The 23,800-nt window shown below is 34.8% G+C and overlaps 1 protein-coding gene across 3 annotated transcripts in view; it reads left to right on the top strand.

Moving 5' to 3' along the window:
* The window catches only part of TENM2 (teneurin transmembrane protein 2), a 1,186,617-nt gene that overhangs the window by 287,967 nt on the left and 874,850 nt on the right, over nucleotides 1–23,800 (top strand). For all 3 annotated transcript variants that reach the window (XM_054488238.2, XM_054488240.2, XM_063665336.1), the window contains one exon: nucleotides 12,475–12,750. In XM_054488238.2, coding sequence (XP_054344213.1) covers nucleotides 12,475–12,750 — 276 coding nt within the window. The remainder of the gene's footprint in view (nucleotides 1–12,474; nucleotides 12,751–23,800) is intronic.

Below are 23,800 nucleotides of genomic sequence, written 5' to 3' on the forward strand. Positions count from 1 at the left end.
ATAGGCACCTTGGTGAGTGCTGTAAATGCAAATGTCATGTGCCTTTTGGTTAATTTCAGTAATGTTAGCAGCGTCTCTACTGATATATCATACTTTTTGTGTTTTTGTGGAAAAGTAAGATATTGCATTACTTAATGGAATAAACATTAAATATATCTAAATATATGCAGCTTAACTAAAAACTGCATTTTATTTACATTGTGGCAGAATAAGCTGAAAATAGAACCCCATTTCATTGCCTATCATTTTGTAGTTTTATACTTACTATTAATAGCAAAATAATAATAATAGTAAAATGAGTACTAATAGCTAATATTGATCGACTTATTGGTGTGTGTGTTTGTTACACACATATTTATTGCATGTGACCACAAGATGCAAGTACTATTATTCTTCCATTTTACAGGTGAGAAAATGGAAACAGGAGTATTAAATAGCTTGATCAGAACAACAGCAACAAAATAGTCCTCACAGCAAGTAAGAGAACTCTCCATCCAGGCAGATTTAAAACAAAATAGAAGAAGAAATAAGAATAAGCAAAAGCCAGAAATCTGAGCATTGAATTGTTAGCCCACAGTAGGTTTTCATTGCGAGCAAAGACTGCTACCAGAACTGCAATTGGGAAATGACCCGAGGCTTAGAGCAACAAGGACATGAAACTGAGATTTCTGTAGTAAGCCAGGAAACCTAAAAAGAGGTATGTGTTTAATACTACCACATGCACATTGCCTGTGTAGAATCAAATACAAATTTTCTAGCAGGCAAGAATCCCAGTTTAGGCCCGTGTGATTTTTGAAAATTAAAATAAACCAACAGATCTAAAATTAAATATAATTAAGTATGTAAGGACGGGCACGGTGGCTCACACCTGTAATTCCAGCACTTTGGGAGGTCGAGGCGGGCGGATCACGAGGTCAGGAGATCGAGACCATCCTGGCTAACACGGTGAAACCCCGTCTCTACTAAAAATACAAAAAATTAACTGGGCGTGGTGGTGGATGCCTGTAGTCCCAGCTACTCGGGAGGCTGAGGCAGGAGAATGGTGAACCCAGGAGGTGGAGCTTGCAGTGAGCCGAGATTGGGCCATTGTACTCCAGCCTGGGCGACCAAGCGAGACTCCATCTCAAAAAAAAAAAAAGAAAAAGAAAAGAAACCTTCATAGTTAAGTGTGAGCAAGTCCATAAATAATTGATTTTGACGTTTAAAGTTTTAAAACATTAGAATTTATCATTTACATACTATTAACTATGTATAATAGAAAAACTAAACAACAATTGAAAAGCAATATCAATTTTATAAATGAGATGCAAATTGTTGAAATTAAAAAAAGTTTAGTACATAACAGTGAATATGAGTTCAAGCACAATTAAAGAAATAATAAGAATAATCATAAGAAATTAGCAACAGACTGCACAGAGAGAAAAGACATAAAAATACAACAGAAGCATTTAGAGAGAAAAAGGGTAGCATAAGATCAACTGAGTTTAATTGATGAAAAGAATAGAGTATGGAAGGGAATAAATATATAAAAGGCAATGACTGAGACTTTTTTTATATTAAGAAATCATGAATTTACAGAAATTAGAGGCACAAAATATATCAAGTAAGATTAGAACTCTAAATAGACTGGTACAACATACATATTGTAGTCCTTAGAGCACCACTAAAAAATATGTGAAAAGATAGACAAAAAGCCTAGACAAAATTTAAATGAAAATTTTAAATAATTTATTAACTCACAACAATTAGGCAAAGAAATACAGAGGGAGGAAAATGCAGGGAGCACAAACAGGAAAACAAATAATAAACCTAAATCCAGTCATATCAATAATTACATTAAATATAAATTGACTATCATACCAATTAAAAGACAGAGATTGTCAGATTACTTAAATAACGAGACCTAATTATATGCTGGCTACAAAAGGCATATGTCAAATGTAAAGACAACAGAAAAGTTGAAAGTAAATAAATGGAAATAGATGAGTCACACGTTTATTGCTTATAAAAATAAGAAAGCTGGCTTGACTCCTTTATGTAAGGCAAAATAGACTTTAAGATCACAAGAATTACAAGAGAAAAAGATGAGCATTTCAAATTGATAAAAGAGTCAATTTATTCTAGGGATATAAAAGTCTATGTGCCTAATAACATAGTTTTACAGCGAGAAAGAGAAGGAATAAAAGACAAAGCAAAATTAACAAAAGTAAAGGAGGAAAGAGAAAAAAAAAACTACAGATTTAACTCTTTTCTCAGTAACTGAAAAAATATCTAGACAAAAATATAGGATATAGAGAATTTGAAAAACGTGTCGACCACCTTGACCTAATAGACATTTATAGGACACTACACACAAGAATTCTCGTATCACATTATGTTTCAAGGAAAAATTCTGCAATATATTCTATATGTTGTGCTATAAAATAAGTCTTAACAAGTTTCAAGATGGAAATCCTGGAGAGTTTGTTTTCTGTCCACCAAGCATGTAATTTAGAAATTGGTATCAATCAGAGAAGTCCCAGATATTTGGAAGTAAAATTACACACTTCTAAGTAACCTATGGGTCAAAGAAGTAGATGAGAAATTTAAAAATTTTGGACATGAATAATTTGCATGTGCAATATATTCAAATTTTGGGGGTACAGATAAAGAGGAAAATATTATAGGTTTGCAAATTTATTTAAGAAATAAAGAAATTATTTCAAATCAGTGGTCTACATTTCTACCCCAAGAACCTGGAGAAGGATGAGAAAAAAAAACTCAAATTAAGTAGAAATAAATAAATAAGCAAGATAAGAGCAGAAATTAGGGAAATGGAAAATAAACAGTACAATAAATTAAAGCCAACAGCTGTTTGAAAAATCGATAAAATAAAACTCCAGTAAGAATGATCAATTTGAAAAAGAAAGGATCCCTCATATCAAAAATGAAAGAAAGAATATTGTTATAGATTTACACATATTAAAGTCATAAATGTTTGTGAAATTGACAAATTCCCTGTAAAACACAATTAATATTAGAAAGCATATATTATCTCAAAAGTCTTTATTTGGGTCACCGTATATTGATGATAAAATGTTCAATCCATCAGAAAGCTATAATGCTAAACTTATAATAGGTACCTGTAAAATAACCTTAAATAGACATAGAGCAAACATTGACAAAACAGTAGTGAGAAACACCCATCACAGTGAGAAATTTCAATATGTATCTTACAATTATAGATAGGACACACCAACAGCAAATTAGTAGTAATGCATAAAATGTATAGCATGAAATGCTTATAATGATAAAGAAGAATGGCTGAACATTAAAGACAAAGGATCAAATTTTGAAGGTATAGAAAACAACAACTGAATAAAGTCAAAGAAAGAAATAATTTGTATACATAAGGGTAGAAATTGATAAACTAAAAAACATATACAGACAGTAGGTAGAGTCAGAAAAACAGAAATTTTTTTCTTTTGAAAGAAAAAAAATTTTATTGGTGAAACCAATTCAGTTAAAAAAAAAAGCACAAATAAATATTATGAGGAATGAAAATAAAGACAGTATTCTACAAATCTAGCAGAAATTTTTAAAAAGCCTAAACAATACATGGATAACCTATTGTATTTATGTCAACCTATTTGAAAGCATTAATGAAATGGGCACATTCCTAGAAAATTTATTGTTCCTAAATTTTCTAAATCAACTCACGACAAAATAGAAAATAGTAATAATTCTATGTAAAGAAATAAAGCAATTTCTTCTTCTGTAGACTGATCATCATTCGTCATAATAGCTACATTTGTTTTGTGGTTATTCTGATGCAGGCAACAATCTAAGCATTTTCCGCTGCTTTGTGTCATTCAGTACCCTCCTCCACCCTGTGAAAGTAGGTGCTATTTTTATGTCCCTTTTATAAATGAAGTCAACAGAAGTAATTAATTCTAAGACTATCTGGTCAACAAGTATTTTTAAAACAGATATTCTAACTCCTGATTTTCTTAACCTTAGGCTATGTGGTGACTGTTTTGTAGGGCTGCTTTTTTAATTAAAAGAGAAAACTATATAAAAGCATTTAGGACAGTGCTTGACACATTTTGAAACCTTCAGTAAACGTAAACTAACCTAGTAGCCTTGCAGCTAACTCACTACTGTCCTCTTTCCCTCTCTCTCTCTGATGTACATGTTTGTAATGCTCTCATATAGGATAACTGACTGGTGCAGTTTTTAATACTGAAATTGATTTTTAATTTTGTTAGAATTTTCATCAGCAGAAAACCATCTGCAACTAGCCAGGCTCCTGGACATTTCATTTTTATTTATGAACTGCCAGTTTTTTAGCAGAACCCTTTTGTTGTGGCTGATTTTGGGTTTTCCAAATTGGGCTTTGTTCGGATTGGAATGGGAAAATGCTACCACGTCAGAGGAGAATGCCACCTCTGCCTTTTTCTTTGAAAGTTATAAGCTTACAGGAAAACCTAGGATACTGGAAACTCTCCTGTCTTCACTAGCCATCTTGGCGTTTCCTTGATTTAGAATGTGTTTATTAACATTGGAATGGTTCTAGTTACAAATTGTAAATGTTTGGACACATCAGAAGATATTTATATAGATTAAAATAATGAGTCTAAAAGTTTACAAACATCAAAATATCAATCTCTTAGGTGTCATACATTAAAAAATGTAATTCTTAAAGTACACTTCTGAAGTATAAATATTTGGCTTAAACTTTTATGAATAATAATGCATGTACACTTACTCTGTTGTTTTAAGCCAGAGGATTTTGGGTGAACAGTTTTATCAACATTTGGGAAAATATCTAAATATGTAAAAACAGATGAACTTTAAAAGGGCATTAAAAGAGAGTTTATGTGAAGACTTTTAGGATATACAAGCATAAAACATTAGTATTCATAAATAGTTCCTCCGGTGCCTTCCAAAATGGTGATCATTGAATATGTAAATATGTAGGCTTTTATATTTGTATAAAAATAATATTTTAGATAATGTTGATAATGGTTTTAAACTGATTATTTTGTATGGCTCACACATATCTACAATTGGTCAACATTTAAATATAACATATTTAAACTAAATGTGAGATAACAATTTGGCATTTCATTTTGATTTGTCAAACAGAAATTACATTTTATCACTTATAACTGCTACATTTTTCTTGATAACATTCTATGGGCAAAAACTTAAGGCATCATGTCAAATTATTTCGATTTCTTTGATAAAAAGTACTATAACATTATAATGTCTATCTTTTTCTTAAATATCTGCTAGAAAAAATTGTACTCTATATTCATTCTTGACTTTAAAATATATGCTCTAACATTTGCACAAGAAAAATGACCCATGTTTGTTTACAAGGGATTATCTTTGTTTTAGGATGAATGATTTTAGAAAAAAGGCAGCTTAAAAAAGGAATCAATGTTCAAAAGAATGAATATTTCAAATTAAATAGTAAAAATAATTTATTGCAACTGTATCTTGAAAAAAATAGACCTAATTATCAAAACTATATTTCAGTTTATGTTTAATTTCATTTACTATTAGAACTATGCATATTTTGCATAGTTCAGTTTAAATTTAATATTATTCACTATTTGAATGATGCATTTTTTTTTCAAAATGATAAAGAATAACAGTTTGGGGGTGGGGCATATACAGTCATGTTACAGCAAAATTGTTTGATTGTACCACATTATATCCTTCCCTTTAGGCTTGCATTTTGCAGCAGGATCATAGAGAGTCATTTTTTCCCCAAAAAATACTTGATGAGTTCATTAATTTTCCTAAAGGCTTCTCATTAACCTTTTATTTAAATAATTATCAAGTTGAGATTTTCTTGGTACGTGGTATGACCAATGACTTTTTTACTATATCCTGGCCAATTGAAATATTACATTATGCAACCCTGGGTCGTATTTCAATCTTCTATTATAGTAAGCCTCTTCTGACACTGAGCCAATGGGAATAGTGGGATACTGTGTCTTGACAGCCAGGTGGATGTAAAGGTGTACTTTGTGTATACTGTGTGTACTTTGTGTATACTGTGTGTACTTTCACAAGGTGGGGAAGGGGTGCAGTGAAAGAGCGCTGCTTCGTCGCGGCAGGACAGAGTTGAGTTTTTAGAACCCTCCCCGACCCCCACCCCAGGCCTCTGCCGATGACAGCCTCGCTGAGAGGGAGAGAGTTACCTCCTTACCATTCCCCTCAAGTCCTCTTCTGATCGTGGTGGTGAAATTATATTTAACATTTAGCCTTCTCTGCCCCCAGCAAGGAGAGGGAGGGCTGGGGATAAAAGTCCAGGATCCCCGCGCTGGTCTCCACACTTGGCCTTTTAGAATTTTACCCTGGTGTGTTTGTAGAAGTGTAGGAGTGGGGCTGCTTGCTACAGCAGGCTGTACTTGGGGCTTGTTTTGCCCGCTGCCATTTCCAATTTGCAGGTTTCTCTAGCACCAGGTTTGGAACATTTGAGGCAAAAATAAATTTCAGGGAACTCGCCACCATGTAGTTCCTGAGGCTCCAGGACCCTGTTAAATCTACTTTGTCCTCTCCCATTTTTCAGAAACTGCTTATGTGATTTTTGTATGTAATGTCCAGGGGTTTTAGCTGTACTTAGTGGGAAAAGTAGAAGAGGGGAACACTAAATCTTGGTCCAGAACCAGATGTCTGTCAAATCAGATTTTGAAGTTCCCATCATCGTGACCACACTATTTCTATCTTCTCTTGTTAACTGGCTTAATTCTGTTAAATTTTGGTTATTCTGTGACCTTTTTTATAAACTAAATTTTTTTTGCATAATTTTTCTTGACTTCATGAAAATCTTCCCAAGCTTTACAATCTAATTATAGATTGGCACCATATTACTTTCTGCTATCAGCAAGTAATTAATTACTTGGACGTTGATATGGTAGTTGATATGAGAAGAGATACTAGGAGAAAGTGGGCAGGGATGGGTAGGGATTCATTTTATAAATGGTCATTTGTGACTATTTTCATGTTATTACAACTTTTATTTCTCTGTATAAAATGTCTTCTCTTAAATTCAGGGTACTTGCATAATAAACACTTAGACAATGAAAGTTTTCTGTATTGCATACAGTTAACTTTTATCTTCTTGCCCTTGTAGTATAAAATCTGTTCCGATGCTGGCATTTTCAGTGCTATTTGTATATCCTGGTATTACCATGACATGATAATTCTGACTTAACTACATATGTGCTTTTCCTAGTTAAAGGTTATTTCAAAGTTGGTAAAAACTTAGAAAATAAAGCCATGATCACAATGCATAGACATATCTCTCCTTAAAATTGCATCCCAAATAGAGTTAGTGGATCAGAGGATAACCCTTGAATTCTGTTGCAAAATTTCTCTCTAAAAAAGGCATGGAGGCCGGGCGCGGTGGCTCACGTCTGTTATCTCAGCACTTTGGGAAGCTGAGGTGGGCAGATCACGAGGTCAGGAGATCAAGACCATCCTGGCTAACACGGTGAAACCCCGTCTCTACTAAAAATACAAAAAATTAGCTGGGTGTGGTGGCGGGTGCCTGTAGTCCCAGCTACTCGGGAGGCTGAGGCAGGAGAATAGCGTGAACCTGGGAGGTGGAGCTTGCAGTGAGCCGAGATAATGCCACTGCACTCCAGCCTGGGTGACAGAGTGAGACTCTGTCTCAAAAAAAAAAAAAAAAAGGCGTGGAAAGGATCTGGATTATACACTGTGGTTACGATCAAGAAGAGACAATTTAACGTCCAAGATATTTATCAAGAGAGTTGTTTGAAGACTTGTGTTCCCCTCTTTTGATCACTGAACAGTTTTTAGACATTAACATTCTTTCCCAACCTTAAATTACACTAAAATTGCTTTATGTAAATGTTATAGATTGCATATAATCATTTATCTATAAAAATATTGATTCTGGCCTCGATAATGTACCATGGGTGCCACACTGGGTGAGTTATCGGCAACAGCCATAGAGCACATACCTGAAATAAAATGTATTGGCACATCATCTGTATGCACTTTTATCAGTGATATCAGGAGACTGGAGGCAGATAGAAGATAAATAATACATATGTATTCCATGAATACTGATATATTGTGCCTCCTTGTTATCTTTCTGAAAGATAGTAAAGAAGAAATGAAGGGTTCACGGCTTCCCACTAGAAATCTTAGCTTGGAGAATCACACAATGAGTAGTTTCTCTCTTTCATTCAAAGCTGCCACAGAGCTTACTAAAAACATAATTATGCAAGATGAATTAGGGCAAAATCAGTCTCCCATCGATGAGCAAAGTAAGTGCCAAACAGTAAGTTGAGCTAGTATTAAAAATGCTTCCATACTAATTTACATTCTGAGAAGTCTGTATAGAATGCAGGGCGTCTTGCTGTAAGATAAAATACATGGAAAACAATGGTTGGAAATCAATCCATATAGAAGAATATTTGGGAAAACTGGGTATGGTATGAGCAAACTGAAGTAGGTATGTGTGATAGCTTCTCAATAGAGTAAATCCCCAGTCCTTTGGAGTGTTCACCCCAAACTAGATGAACAGCTGGTGAACAGGCTGTGAAGGCGTGAGGCTTACACCACTAGGTGACCTCCGTGGCTCCCTGTTCTTTTTTTTTTCTTTCTTTCTTTTTTTTTTTTTTTTGAGACGGAGTTTCACTCTTGTTGCCCAGGCTCAGGCTGGAGTACAATGGTGCGATCTCAGCTCACCGCAACCTCCGCCTCCCGGGTTTAAGCAACTCTCCTGCCTCGGCCTCCCAAGTAGCTGGGATGACAGCCATGCGCCACCACGCCCGGCTAATTTTGTATTTTTAGTAGAGATGGGGTTTATCCATGTTGGTCAGGCTGGTCTCGAACTCTTGACCTCAGGTGATCCACCTGCCTCGGCTTCCCAAAGTGCTAGGATTACAGGAGTGAGCCACTGCACCCAGCCTGTTCTTTTCCTATGTAATATTTATCACTGTATGGATTGCACTTTGTTTATGTGATTCTTGATTAATGCCTTTTTCCCCGATTAGACTGTAAATGTCATGGACTATATTTATATAATGCACACTGTTATATCCCTGATGCCTTGCACAGTACTAGGAACAATAAATATTTGTTGAATGATTTAATAACTGGATAGACCCATTTTTTTTTTCTTTCTCCTGAGTATATGGCTCACCAGCTTCATATGTTAAGCCAGCATACCTGGAAAAAGCTTGGTCCAGAACCTGTCCCAGGTATTAATACTTACAATGAGATTCCTATTCTTTGAGTTAGTGGAGAGTAGAAAGATACCAAACTAGGAATTGTGGGGAAATGGTGGCATTGGCAAGGAGTGAACCTGTTGGAAGGTGAAGATGAAAAGGTAATTTAAAAAAAAAAATCCATATTGATTTTAGAGGAAAATCTTCCTTTCTATATACCAGTGTAAACATACTCATTTACCTTTTCCTGGAAAATTCAGCACAGACCTTCCCATTTTCTTTACGATGCTGTTCCTTTGTGGCTTGGGGGCTATAAGTTTGAAGTTGAAACTCTTAAAGTGCACTTTTTCTTTTCTAACATTTGTGGTTACTTTTTAAATGCATGCAAATCTTACTCGATTCATGAAGACCTCAAGTTTGTTTTCTCATAAAAATAAGATTTCAATTTCTTATCTCAAGTAATTTTAACTAAAGAAGGGGCACTGTGTGTATTCCATGTCCTCCCGTGGCCTCAGCCCACTGTTACCTCTGGAACCCAGGCCAAAAACCATATGCATTGCTCTTCACAGAGCCTCCTGTCCTCATACAACTTTTCCTTCTTTCCTGAGGAGGTCTTTGAAACTAGTTCTAGATAATGAGATATGGGAAAACCGTGTTAAAAGTTGTCTTAATACACACCCACTCCATTTTAAATGGGATTACATAGCTACAAATCCTCACATGTGGAATAAAAATATGTGTTTTAGTTTGGGTTTGCATTTATTGTGGGAAAATGAAGCAACATATCTTATAACTCTGTCCGGAAGGAACTTGATCTCTAAGGACAAGATGGAAGAATATTAATATAAAATGACTTTTTTTCAATGACTTAAGGATGAGAAAAGCAACAATAGAAAGATCTTGTAATATTATGTATACACACATACACACACACTCAGTAACTTCATTTTCGTAGACTACTGAGGCTGAAATATAAATTTTAATGTATAATTATGAGACAGTACCAAGGATGCAAACTGGAACAGAATACACTGGGCAGAGAATTTCAGAGAGCATGATAAACTGTACCCGAGGAATAAACAGCAGCACTTAGCAGTGTGCTGATGGCAGAGAGGACTTCCCTTTTCACTGCGCAGGTAGTGGGTAATCACCCCATGCTGACAGGAACCTGCACTTGGGTTAGCTCTCCAATGAATAAGTTTCATTCTGAAGAGACAATTATGTATAGAATTGGGCTTGATTCCATTTACACAACCAAATTAGGCTGGGAAACCTCAGTGTGCAGTGAAGACAAGAAAAAAACTCAGAAGATATATGTCTATCACAAATTAAAGTCCCACTAGGTTAATGTGAACTAAACAGTGGTTTGGTGCTTTGTAAAATAAAAGGTAAAAAATGATATCGAGTATGTAGGCTACCATAGAGTGTCAAGTTACATCAAGAGTTTAGAGACAGAATGATAAGGAATGATCTTAATGTAATAGATATACGTAGAGTGGGTAAACTCCTGGCTTTGGTGTTATTTATGAGGTTTTCTCCACTCATAGCAGAGAAGTGCATTTCTTCACTGCATTTTTTTTCATTGTCATAAATTGGTTAAAGACAAAAGAAATCAGCATTATACATCAGTAAGTAGAGTGGACCACATGATTCTATCTATTTTGCATTGAAACCTTAAAATATCTTTTAAGGAGCCAAATAGTAAAGCGCACAAATAAATAAACTGCACAAAAATGTTGCCAGGTTTGCTTTTGCTGGGGACTGCTGACACTATAGAAGCAGCACAAGTTGGGGGTCTGCAGGTACAGAGTTGAACCTGGATCTGCTGTGTGCCCAGGTGTGACCTTGGACATGGTGTTTGACCTCTGTTTGTAAAGTGGTGATGTCAACACCTAAAATGCTGGGCTACGATGGTATTTAAATAGCATAAAGCCTAAAGGTATCTGGCCCATTTTCTGACACCTAATAACACACGTTTATAGAACATGACAACGTGTTCAATAAAAACCTATTATCTTTGCTCCCTGTCAGATCATGAGTTCACCCCTATAGGTCCCCATGTGCACACATTCACTTTCCATAAGTGAAGCCAACTTGTGGCTTTAAATTGTGTTAGCAAAGAGATTCTTTGATACCTTTTAGAAACCAAAGGACTAGCTCTTCATCCCTAGGATGCTGATTTCAGTGACACATTACATATACATACCTAACATAACCTCATTTCTGCCAATGATGGACCACATGTACAACATGGTCTTGTAGGATTATAATAGTGTATTTTTAGTGTATCTTTTCTATGTTTAAATACAAAGATACTTGCCAATATGTTACTTTGCCTACAGTATTCAGTACAGTAACATGCTGTGCACGTTTGTAGTATAAGAGCAGTAGGCTAAATCTAAGCCTAGGTGTGTAATAGGCTAGACCATCTAGGTTTGTGTAAGTCACTCTGATGTTCTCAGAGCAAACATCACCTAAGGATGCATTGCTCAGAACGTATCCCTCTCTTTAAGCAATGCATGATAGCATTTATTAAAAACGACTGGTTTGGCACATGTTATACGAGGCACACTATCACCCTGAGAAGATTTTAAGAGATTAATGACCAGATATTATAGATGAGAAAATTGGGGTTCGTGGAATTAAGGGAATTGCCATAAATGAGACTTGTCAGTGGAAAGCTAGGACGGACACCCAGGTCTTCTAGCTGCCAACCGTATTTATTAGAGGGTTAACGCTGTAAGACCTGAACCTTAATCTGATCCCTGCATAGGGATCAGATCCAGGTATTGCGACCCTCAAGATGCATGGCCTTGGATAAGTGCCTTAAATCCTCTGGTCCCCAGTTTCCTCATCTACAAAAGGATTACAGTAATATTACCATCTTCATAAAGTTGCAAAACATTAAAAAATATAAAAGTTGCAAAGTAAAAGGTGCACAAGTAAGCACTTGGTGTATATTAGCTATTTTGATACGTTCAGGGTTTTTTCAGCTACATGGAGCTACCTAGACAACAGTGTCAACATGCCTAAAAATCTCTGAAATAAAATCTGAGCATTTTGTCCTATAATCGATATTTACTTTCTTTCTTTTGTTTGTTTTTCAAAGGTATCCCATTGTCCTGAATACTCTTGTCCAAGATCTGTTTCTGTACACCATGGTGAATTTGATGTATCTGTCAGATGGGAAAAGTGGCTGCTTTTTTGTAAGAATAGATTTTAACTTTGTAAAGCATCTCACAAATTTTAATCAGCTTCTCTGTCACTGTCGCCCTAGGAACCAACTTCACCCTTGCCGAACTGGGCATCTGTGAGCCCTCCCCACACCGAAGCGGCTACTGCTCCGACATGGGGATCCTTCACCAGGGCTACTCCCTTAGCACAGGGTCTGACGCCGACTCCGACACCGAGGGAGGGATGTCTCCAGAACACGCCATCAGACTGTGGGGCAGAGGGATAAAATCCAGGCGCAGTTCCGGCCTGTCCAGTCGTGAAAACTCGGCCCTTACCCTGACTGACTCTGACAACGAAAACAAATCAGATGATGAGAACGGTAGGCCTGCTTCTTAAATACCTTTTAACGTTCTGTGCACTGCATCACGTGGGGCTTTGAATGTTTTTGTTTTTTAATGAAGAGGCGTCATAAAACCATTCATCTTCTTTGAAATCGACCTTGCCTACCCAGTGTGAGCTGGGGGGAAGTAAACTAGCAACCCTCCAGCACACAAGAAATGAGAAGAGAATTTTAAAATCACATTCTGATGATAACACAGCATTCAGGTGTAGTCAGTTGGTCTTATTAGCAAGTAAATTACATTGCAAAAGAGGCAGCTTGATAAACTATGACCTATACCTAGAAAATGTCCTCTCTCCACAAGTTTCTAGGTCTTTGTATTGATTTCCCCTTCCCAGTAAATGGAAACCTGGGTTATTTTTTTTATGAAGATCTCTTAAGAATCCCACCTTATCTTAGACTTTCATTTCCAGGCGGCAATGCCTCATATCCGTATTGAAGATCAAACTTGGAACAGATGCTCTGGAGCTTAATAATGACAAATAGGAAGAGACTTGTCTTCAAAAAAAGAATTCTTTGTATGTTTACTTTTCCCCTTGGCACCTATGTAGGTTAATGGTTTCCCCCATCTTCTGTCACAAACCACTATTGCCTATCCATCAGCTTTCTAGGTGGATTTTAATGAAACTTTGAAAATTAAATCCTTCTGATCATTAAGCAGTAAATATAGAGAAGCCTAAGCAAGTCATTAAAGAGATAAGGTGCTTTTTTATGGGTTTCTGAGCAATTCCGAAGTGTGTTTAGTCAAAAACATTTTTTCAAAAAGATAAATTGCATTAGGTTACAGCTGATTTAAGAAGAAAACATCAAATGCTATGTGGTTTGTTATGAATAGATGGCATGTTTGCTAAAAGAATTACCATTACCATTAAAATGTTTACAAATAGATCAGTTAAGAATGTTTATATAAAATATTATAAACTTCTGCCAGAGCAGCTTTAAGTATTTCCTTTCATTTAAAAAAGAAAAAGGAAATTTGCAGGCGGACAGCTTGTTGTGAATGCAAAAGCATAGCTAAATATCATTTAATCTCAAAACTGTGTTGAAAATACATCATTTCCTGGGTAAGTCGCACATACTCAAAAAGATGTCACTTTTTTGCATTTAAATTTATGTTTAATTTTGAAATAATTTATTCTACAGTGGGGACAAGGGGATGTGTCTTACTTATGCCTCCGTTCATGTAGCTAATCAAGGTGTACTCTCAAGGAAAAATCTGCACTTGACTCCTTTTGAATTTTAACAAAATTCTGACACTTGGCACATTTGACACTCTGAGGTACTTATTTAATAGGAAATTACTTTTGAAAGTTTCCATAAAAGCGTACGTTGAATCCATTTACTGATGTCCTTTTTCAACTTCATTGTGTGTGTCAGATACTATTTAAATGAAGGCAATTTGATTGCCTAATAAATAAAATCACTTGTAATCCAAGAATTTATGGCACATTTTAAACAAGGAATTTTAGCAAGTCCCTCATCGTTGGTATTCTTTTACCTATAGAGGGAACCATCTATACAGAGTTATTTATACATATTTATAGACCTGCACCTTCTCCCATTTAAGTTATATGCATCTAAAAAACTCATCTAATAAGGGAGCGTTTCCGGTGAAGCCAAGGGCACAAAAAATGCTTGCCATGAATTTCCCTAGAAGAGTTATGGATGAAAAAAATCTGAAATTCATCATATATTTGGTAGACCAATAGTAGTTTCATTTTATTCGTATTATTTGAAACATCGTATTTGAATAATTTTTACTTTCTGGGAGTGTATATAAATCCCTGCATACTGATAAGAAATAAACCCTTAGATACAGTGTCCTGATTCTTTCCTATAGTGCTAGTTGCAATGCAGTCAGAATTACATAGAGAGAAATGTACTTAGAAGCACTAAGCAACTCTGTATGTGAGTGTGGCTGGCAAGGCACAAAGGAGGTATTGAAGCCAGAGTTCAAACTAGGTGAGAGATGGTTATTTTAAAATATACAGGTAGAATGTCTTTTTCTTTTTAAAACATTTTTTCAATATTTTACATATTCAAAACAGGTACATAATGTATCTTCTGTTCTCATTCTTGGCCAGAAATAAAAATAAGAAATTTTACACATCACATCATAAACTCTTTAAGCAAATAAAAATTGAAGTGTGAGCAACTCTGCAGGCAGAGGTGTTAACTTCAGTAAACTTCTTGCTCTTTCTCTCTGACGAATTCTGTTTAGCTCACAAAGAAATCAATGCTTTTTCACATCACTGATTTTATGGAGTTTGGGAATGTATTATCATATAGATTGACAGTTGCCCCACTGGTTCCACACCACGGCATGGACACTTACAAAGCCATCATTAATTTCTCACACTTGTACCCAGCGATGGCTTCCTCCATAATAAACACTGTGTCCTTCAGAACCAAATCAATAACCTTTTAGGTATGCCTTTCTTGAAGAGGAAGTAACAGGAATCTATACTTTGAGAAAGAAGCTCTCCAATTTAATTTTAGGTTTTAAAGATGCATGGTCATAAAATGAATCTTTTCTGTGGGATTCCACATGTTTTAATTTCATTTCTTGGTGGGATTTTGGGATACATGGATTTTTCACTGTGTTTATTTCAAAATCTCCCTTAAAAAATTCCAATTGTGATTTTGCTAAGCATAGTTAATGAGTGAAGACAGATCTCAGAAACCAACTTCCTTTCTGGTAATATGAAGTGTATATTCAGTCTGCAAAGTCATATAGTAAAATCTTTAACTTTGCCAACAGTACTCCCTAGATCAATGTTGATTGTGCTTCCTACGTGCCGCTGTGACAAAAATGACCCGTTGGATAACTTGACAGTCCCATCAAACAGATGAACCTGCCTTTCTTTTCTTTCTTCTTTTTTTTTTTTTTTGGTAGTATAGACACCGCAGTGCTTCATCCTACACTCACTGATTTAGCCTCTACATTAACATTGTGCTGGCTTGGATTGGGTTGCTTCAAATACATAAAACTCTCAGATTCATGTTATCTTTTCAGGTTCTTTAATCCTATCTTGAAGTCAGTTATGATTTGGCTAGAAATGGCAATGAGAGTTGAGAACAGCCCGGCCAAGGTTTTGCTGCTGTGAAATTTGAAAGGGCTTTCCTAGTAACTTTAAATTAGAATCCATACTTTCGTTCAATAATAAATGTCCCACTTAAAATATGTCCTCTCTAAGGCCATTTGTATTATCTGAGTTATGGAGAAAAAGGGGCAGTCACTAATACACAAGAATAACTAATTGCCTCCTTAAAGATGCAAAGTAGCACAAACTGTAAAAATCTAGTCTATGTTCTCTTGACTCCCTTAGGCAATTTCTTCACCTTGGGACTTAAAAATTTCCTTGTTTGTTTTTTTTTTTCTTCCAGCAGAATTGTAGTTTCAGTTATTTCATTGGAAATCCAGAAAGGGAAAAAACAAAAAACAAAAACAAAAAATAAAGAAAATAAAGTTGGTATGAAATAGGAAGCCAGAAATGGCAGTAAATGAAATCTGGCGTTGGTTAAACTTAAAGAAAATTATTCTTCCCCTCCCCTCTCCATGTCCACCCAAAGTAAATGAGTACACAGTGTTCATTTTCATCTGTTGTAATTGGGAAATTTACAAGCCTCATAATGTACTTTGAGGTTGAGATATAAATGTTGGGTTAATTCCATTGCATTTCACAAAATGCATTTATAAAACAAGCTGGCTCTGGGCACGTAATGGATTTATGTAAAGTGTATTTGTGAAACACAGATTCTATTAGATTGAGTCCTTTTGGCAAAAGGTCTGTAGCGTATCTGTCTCCTCGGCAGAGTTCCAACACACCCAGGTACTCACTGCTTGTTAACTGAGACATGAGGAATGAAGCCTGAGGGAAGGAAGGATTTTCCTTAGCACCAGGGACAATGTCCTTAGATTGTTACTGCCAACCAAGTTGCATTCATTTGTCATTTAAGGTGAGTTACTTAAATTTTTCTCCTTTCTCTCCGGAAAGCGGCTTCTCAATAAATCTAGCATTGGAGCGTTTCTTAAGTAAACACAAACTAAACATGCCAGTGGAATTCTATTTCCACTCCTACTCTATTACTCTTACATGCTCAAATTAACTTTGTATTTTATAACCCACTCTATTCCTTTCTTCTCCCTAAGCCCTCACGTAAAATCACAGAGAATGCGTGGAACAGACATAAAAACTACGAGCTCCAGACCTAGCCAAAGGCCCATAATTTTGCTCTTAAGGAAGTGAAAAGTCAGTGGTAAGAATAGTGAAAGAGGTAGCTACAAAAAGCATACATTCGTATTTGACTGTGCTTGATGTTGATATGGGATGATTTCTTTTCCAGCGACATTTCATGAAGCCAATTTCCATGGAACCTAAAGAAAATTGTCTCAATTTTTAAAAAACAAAACAAAATTTAAAAACATACCAAAAAAAAAAAACCCAAAAACAAACCCAGAACAAAGTTTTAAGCCATTTGGATGACATTGATTTCAATTTGTGTTTTTAGGCTTTATTTTATATACCTGTACATTTAAAAGAATACCATTATAAAGAAGAATATGAAATGAGTTATCATGGATTTAAAAAAATGAAGGACACAGACACACAAAATATCATAGGTTCTGTCTTTTCCATTCCTAAATGAAAGGACGATCTCCTTTATATTTTTCTAATTCAATTCCCTCAAAGTCCAGGTATTAGAGGCTACAGAGAAAACTTATTTTTAAAAAGTTTATTAATGGGAGTCTTAATATATGATTACTATGATGCTGAAACACAGCTGATAATAACATACGAGAGGCAAAATGTAAGAATATCACATTGTCACATGGCATGATATGAAAGCTAGAAGTGAAAGGATTGATGTTTTGCAAATGGACTTGTATGAGACTTTAGAGGTTTACGTTTTTGGCAAATTAAGCAATTCTTACGTTACTGTAAAGTAGAACAGAGTACTTCAAGGAGTGTACGAGTCTGTGCCTTATTTCAGTACTGCACTTTCCAGATTATAAACTTTAGTGGCATGGTCTTTAGTTATTTATATATTTCTTTCTTTCCTTTGGTGGTTTCTTTCATGTTTGTTAATGCTCCCAGGGGCTATCAAGGGAATGGCTCCATTCAATAAATACAATAAATAAAATGAAGCACTAAGCCTTCCTTTTGGCAAGGGCAGCCTGATTATTACATGTGTAATCTCCAGGCCTTTGGGGAGACATTGGGCTTGGTGGATAATCATTTGGTTTTAAGCTGCTGAGTTCCTGATATCAGTACTTTAACTTCAGTTGAGTTGCTCTTTTTACTGTGAAGGCAGTAAAATGGTAAGAAGCAAAATGTTTTTGTCCGTTCACGATTGGAAGCATCTTCAGTCAGAAAACTCTTTTTTTGCTTATTGTTCAGTCATTTTTTTAAGTTTAGTTGTTGTTTATCAATAATCAAATTAAGTTTATCTAATAGGTGGGAGAGATGTGCCATGCATTGAGAATTAAGGTCATAAATAAGACGAGTTAAAGCTAAGGAAGTTGATAGTATAAATTTTCTACAGACAATTGAATCAGAAGAAGCCTGCTCAGAAAATAATATCAAAGTAAACGGGTTAGAGAAGAATGTATGAGGAGTAATGAGGCACTTCAATTAGCCATTCTGAAACTGAGACATAGAAGGTAGAAGAAAATTTCAGGTATTAATAATAGATTTGTAAGTAGGATGGAAATTCCACATATGTGGGCATTATGTATATAGGCTTATACACGAAACTAAAAATGTTACTTGTGATTTAATTTTGAGTATTACTTAAGTGCTAGCTGTAAGAACCTTCTAGAAAATTATTCTTTCCTGCTTTCCATCAACTCAGTTTGAGGAATGTTAAAGGAGTTTAAGGTGTGGCTAAGTGGCTTATGGGATAGTTAACAACAGAAGTTACGAACTGCATGTTAGTCTACAGGCTGAGTCCAGTTTGAATTGTTTAATTTGATTAGTTCAGTACTAAACATTTTTAGATTAACAACCAACATTTTAAAAGTAAGAGATTTTATATTAGAAATTTTTATTTTTGGCCATTCTCAAAACAAAAGAAGATTCAGTCACGCTGGTTCAGGTTTTGGTCGGGACAGATCAGATTAGAAGCAGTAGCAGTTCTGGATAGATTTCATGTCTTTGAGGTCACCTGATCTTCCTCCAGGCTACACTGTTGTTTAAGGTCTGACTTAGCCTTTGTAGACCCTTGAGTTGTCAACCCTAACCTACATACAGTCTTTATGGAAATCAGATATAAAAATTGTAGAAAGCTAGAACTCAGCAATTTTATGGGTTCGCGTATTCAGAGTTAGAATGTTACTTCTTTTGGTAAGTTTGCTCCATCTGCAAAGTGGGTTTAATTTTGCTCTACTAAATTTCTAAAATGGTTTTAAGGCATTTAGATTTAAATGCTTCAGATAAAATTAAATCAAATTACAATCAATTTAATTTGGAAAGTAATAAAATAATTGTATATGTGGGGGGGTGAGTTTAAGTGGGTAATATGTCAACTCCATTTTCCGAAGTAGTAGATGCCCTGAAGTACTGAAAAATTAAGGTCAGAGTATTTGATTTAACACATATTTTTAAAGCTATTTTAATGTAAAAGTATTTAGGTGGACTATTTGGAAATAGATGGAGGGAAAACCTACTTTAAAAACTTTAGCTACTTCAGCTGATTGAAGAAAAGCCCAGGGCTTTTCAGGAGGAAGCCATTTAAAGAGGAGGAAAATGACTTTGTGCTAATTATGTTCAGTTTTGATCCAGCAAATGGTTTATGGGGTCTGTAACAATGAAGTTGGAGACAATAAAGCGAAGGCTAGAAGAGAGACATGCAGTGATACACGAAGACCTCCAGTATGCCAAGAGAGAAAGACATGGAGCAATGTTAGCTAATGCTGAGCTGGGAACGAGCGAGTCAGAAACAGTGTTCCACAAACCAGGAATGTTCTTCAACCAGTGGATAAGCAGGATAGCCAAGGAACATTCAGGAGTGACTCTCACTCCCCATCCTCATTTCTTATTTGTGAAGAAGCAAAGATAACTGAAATATGAGCATGTTTCCTAAGGAAAAGGGACTGAAATATTTGAGTAGGCATTCTTTGAAAAAGAGTAGGTTAAGAGACAACTTATGCAGAGTTATACTATTCTGAGGGGAATAAAAAAGATAAACACCATGGCAGTCTTCCATCTGTGTTAATCATGAGAAAAGGGGCACGAACTCACTTTCAGTGAGAAAGTTAGGCACTGGAGGAGTTTTGGGAAGTATTTTTTGTAGTATTTTATGCAAGAAATAGACTATGACACATTCAATAATCAAAAAGGATCTTTGAAAGGAATTTTTAAAGAAGAAAATTAGTGTTTGAAAGGTACCACACTATGCTTAGATATGAACAATTTAATATGCACACAAATATAAAGATAAAACTATGTGTTGCTTTATTCAATATTGGTGAGAAATAGAAAAGTACTCTCAGATGAGGAGATGCGTTAATTTGGGGTGGGGAGACTTATTTTTGAAAAGACTTCAAGTAATTGCGAATTGCTGTGCATTGGACAAAGCCATTGTGTGTGTGTCTCTTTGTATTTGTGTGTCTGTGTTGTGTGTGCATGGTGGGGAAGGTGCTTTGTTGGGAAGAGGGATGTTATTGAGAGGGATAGAAATCATTAAATATAAATTGACCAAATTCCAGGGAAATGAAGGCCATATATGAAAATGCCAAAATGAGCACTGTAGACGTTTTGTAGAGTATACTTTCGGGGGGAGAGAGAAAAGAGAAACCTGTGGTGACCTTCTTGGGTCTTGAACTCTATGGGTCATCTTACATCAAGGAGCATGCCCTTTAAAGCCTTAGACTCTTAAACCAATGATGCTGTCTCACCCACGTTAAGTCAGAATCCACAGAAAAACACTCATGTTTTCTCAAGTCCTACCTAAGAACTCTTGCCTCTGGGGAGCTCTGAACCAGTAGGAATCTGTCAGAGAAATATTTGACTTGGTGGAGAATCCGCTTTCTTTGTAATATGTCCCTCTTCCTTTTCCAACTTTCGTCTTTCCCCCCAGCACTTTCCCTCCCCACCCTGCATCCAGCAGAGCCTAATCACCTACTCCTTGAGCTAATTTTTTTATTATTTCATTCTGTCCTCTTGTTAAAACTAGTGAGTTCATGTCTCCAAGCAAGATATGGTTTGAGCATCATGATAAACTGGTGCAGGATAAAAAAATAAAAATAAAACTTCCATATAAATTTACCTTCATTTTCATTTGTTCTTTAAAATTTTAACTTTTGAATATGTTTTATGATGCAAGTAATTTATTGGTATATGTATATACACACATACACATGCTCACACAGCGTATATGAACAGGTTACATAAATACAGAAATGTATACATTGGAGATGTGTCCAAAAGACTTATGTTGCTTGTTTTAGACCTTTTATTTCCCAGGAAATTAAGCCTAAGCAACCACTCACTCCTCAAAATATTTGGATAATTCATTATTTTGTGGCAACCTGTTTGGTTGTCTTTGTATTGGTAATGACCATATATGCTAATGATACCTAACTATGTTATAGTAAAATTCCTATTATTTTTCTTTTAATTTGCTCTGCTGACTTTCACTTCCTAGATGAATAGACAAAAATATTGACTTTGTTGTTTCTTGAAGAAACCAAGCACTCCTATGCATTCACAGAGACATTCCTGTCTAACCTCAATAGGGAGAGAAGGAAATAAATATTATATATGTTAGCATACTGGTACAGTAAGGGAAGCTTTGAGAAGGTATGGTTTTAATTAGGTTGTAAATAGGGGTCAGGACTTTTATGTATGGAAATGAGATGATGGATATTCTAAATGAAGAAAAGCCAGAGTGTATGGTGGTTGGAGAATGGGAGGTGAGGTGAAGATGATGATGATTTTTCAGGGGACACTTTCTAGTCTAGAAAAAATTCCAACTCTAGTCAGGATAATTGGAATATAGTGATTTGATTGAATAGCAGTAGAAATACATGAATAGATGTGTAGCAATCAGGTGACCAAGAGCTGTGAGCTTCATCTTAAGGAGTTAAGGTCTGATCAAGCAGATAATACAGAACTATTGAAAGTTTATGTGAGCAAAGACTGCAATATTTTAGGAAGCATCTGATTAAAACACACAGATACAGCACGCGTGCACGTGCACACACACGTTTGGATGGAAAGTAACAAAGTTAGAAGTGATATCAGAAAGAGAAGCAGTAGTCCAGGTAGAAGGACTCCAGAAACCCTTATACCACAAAGAATCTACCTGCTTCTTGGCATTTCAGTAGGAGAAATTAACCTCTGACTACCATATGAATGCTGGATATTAGTAACTAAGATGATAAAATTCAAAAAGCATATAATTTTATACTGAATAGCAGGAAAATAGGAGGAGGTACATAACCCCACACTCCCGCAGTACAGGGAGTGTTCCTTACATTGCAGTCTATTCTGCTTACGTGTAGAATACAATATTACAACAATTAGACTCCAGTGTTTATAATATTTAACCCAACGATTAAATAATAAAGTAGCATCAAATATTGCTTTGCACAAGGAAAGAAGTCATAATATTATTTTTAAAGGCACAGTAAGTGTGTTGTAGGTGAACGTTGGCTAGAACTATTCCAGGTTGATTAATAGTTTCTTGAAGATTATTTCTGCTTCTATATCCTTGCCGCTTCTTCATGAGTCATATTCTCATGCAATTTGTTTAATTGCTCCTGTAACTATAGTTATGTCTCCCTTCTCATCTCTAATCTTTTATATTTTTATCTCTCATGTTTTTTAATCAGGCTTGAAAGAGATCTATTTTTTTTCAAGCTTTCTACTTTATTTACTTTAATTTTTCTTTCTCATTACATTCATCTTTATTGTATTTTTTAATTTCCTCATTTTAACTTTTGGAGTATATTGTGGGGTTTTTTTAGGTTTATTTTAATTTTTTTTTTTTTTACTTCCATAGGTTATTGGAGAACAGGTGGTGTTTGGTTACATGAATGAGTTCTTCAGTGGTGATTGTGAGATTTTGGTGCACCCATCATCTGAGAAGTATACACTGCATCCTATTTGTAGCATTTTATCCCTCAGCCCCTTCTCACCCTTTCCCCCTGAGTCCCCGAAGTCCATTGTGTCTTTCTTATGCTTTTGCATCCTCATACCTTAGCTCCCACTTATAAGTGACAACATATGATGTTTGGTTTTCCATCCCTGAGTTACTTCACTTAGAATAATGCTGTGAATGCTATTAATTCATTCCTTTTTATGGCTGAGTAGTATTCCATTATATATATATAATCCATTATATATATATATATAATCCATTATATATATATAATCCATTATATATATATATAATCCATTATATATATATAATCCATTATATATATATATATAATCCATTATATATATATAATCCATTATATATATATATATAATCCATTATATATATATAATCCATTATATATATATAATCCATTATATATATATAATCCATTATATATATATAATCCATTATATATATATAATCCATTATATATATATAATCCATTTTATATATATATAATCCATTATATATATATATAATCCATTATATATATGTAATCCATTATATGTATATATAATCCATTATATATATATATAATCCATTATATATATATATAATCCATTACATATATATAATCCATTATATGTATATATAATCCATTATATATATAATCCATTATATGTATATATAATCCATTATATGTATATATAATCCATTATATGTATATAAAATCCATTATATATATATATAATCCATTATATGTATATATAATCCATTATATGTATATATAATCCATTTTGTATATATATAATCCATTATATGTATATAATCCATTATATATATAATCCATTATATGTATATAATCCATTATGTATATAATCCATTATATATATAATCCATTATATGTATATAATCCATTATGTATATAATCCATTATATG

The sequence above is a fragment of the Pongo pygmaeus genome, chromosome 4 (genome assembly GCF_028885625.2).
Source record: "Pongo pygmaeus isolate AG05252 chromosome 4, NHGRI_mPonPyg2-v2.0_pri, whole genome shotgun sequence".
NCBI classification, from domain to species: Eukaryota; Metazoa; Chordata; class Mammalia; order Primates; family Hominidae; genus Pongo; species Pongo pygmaeus.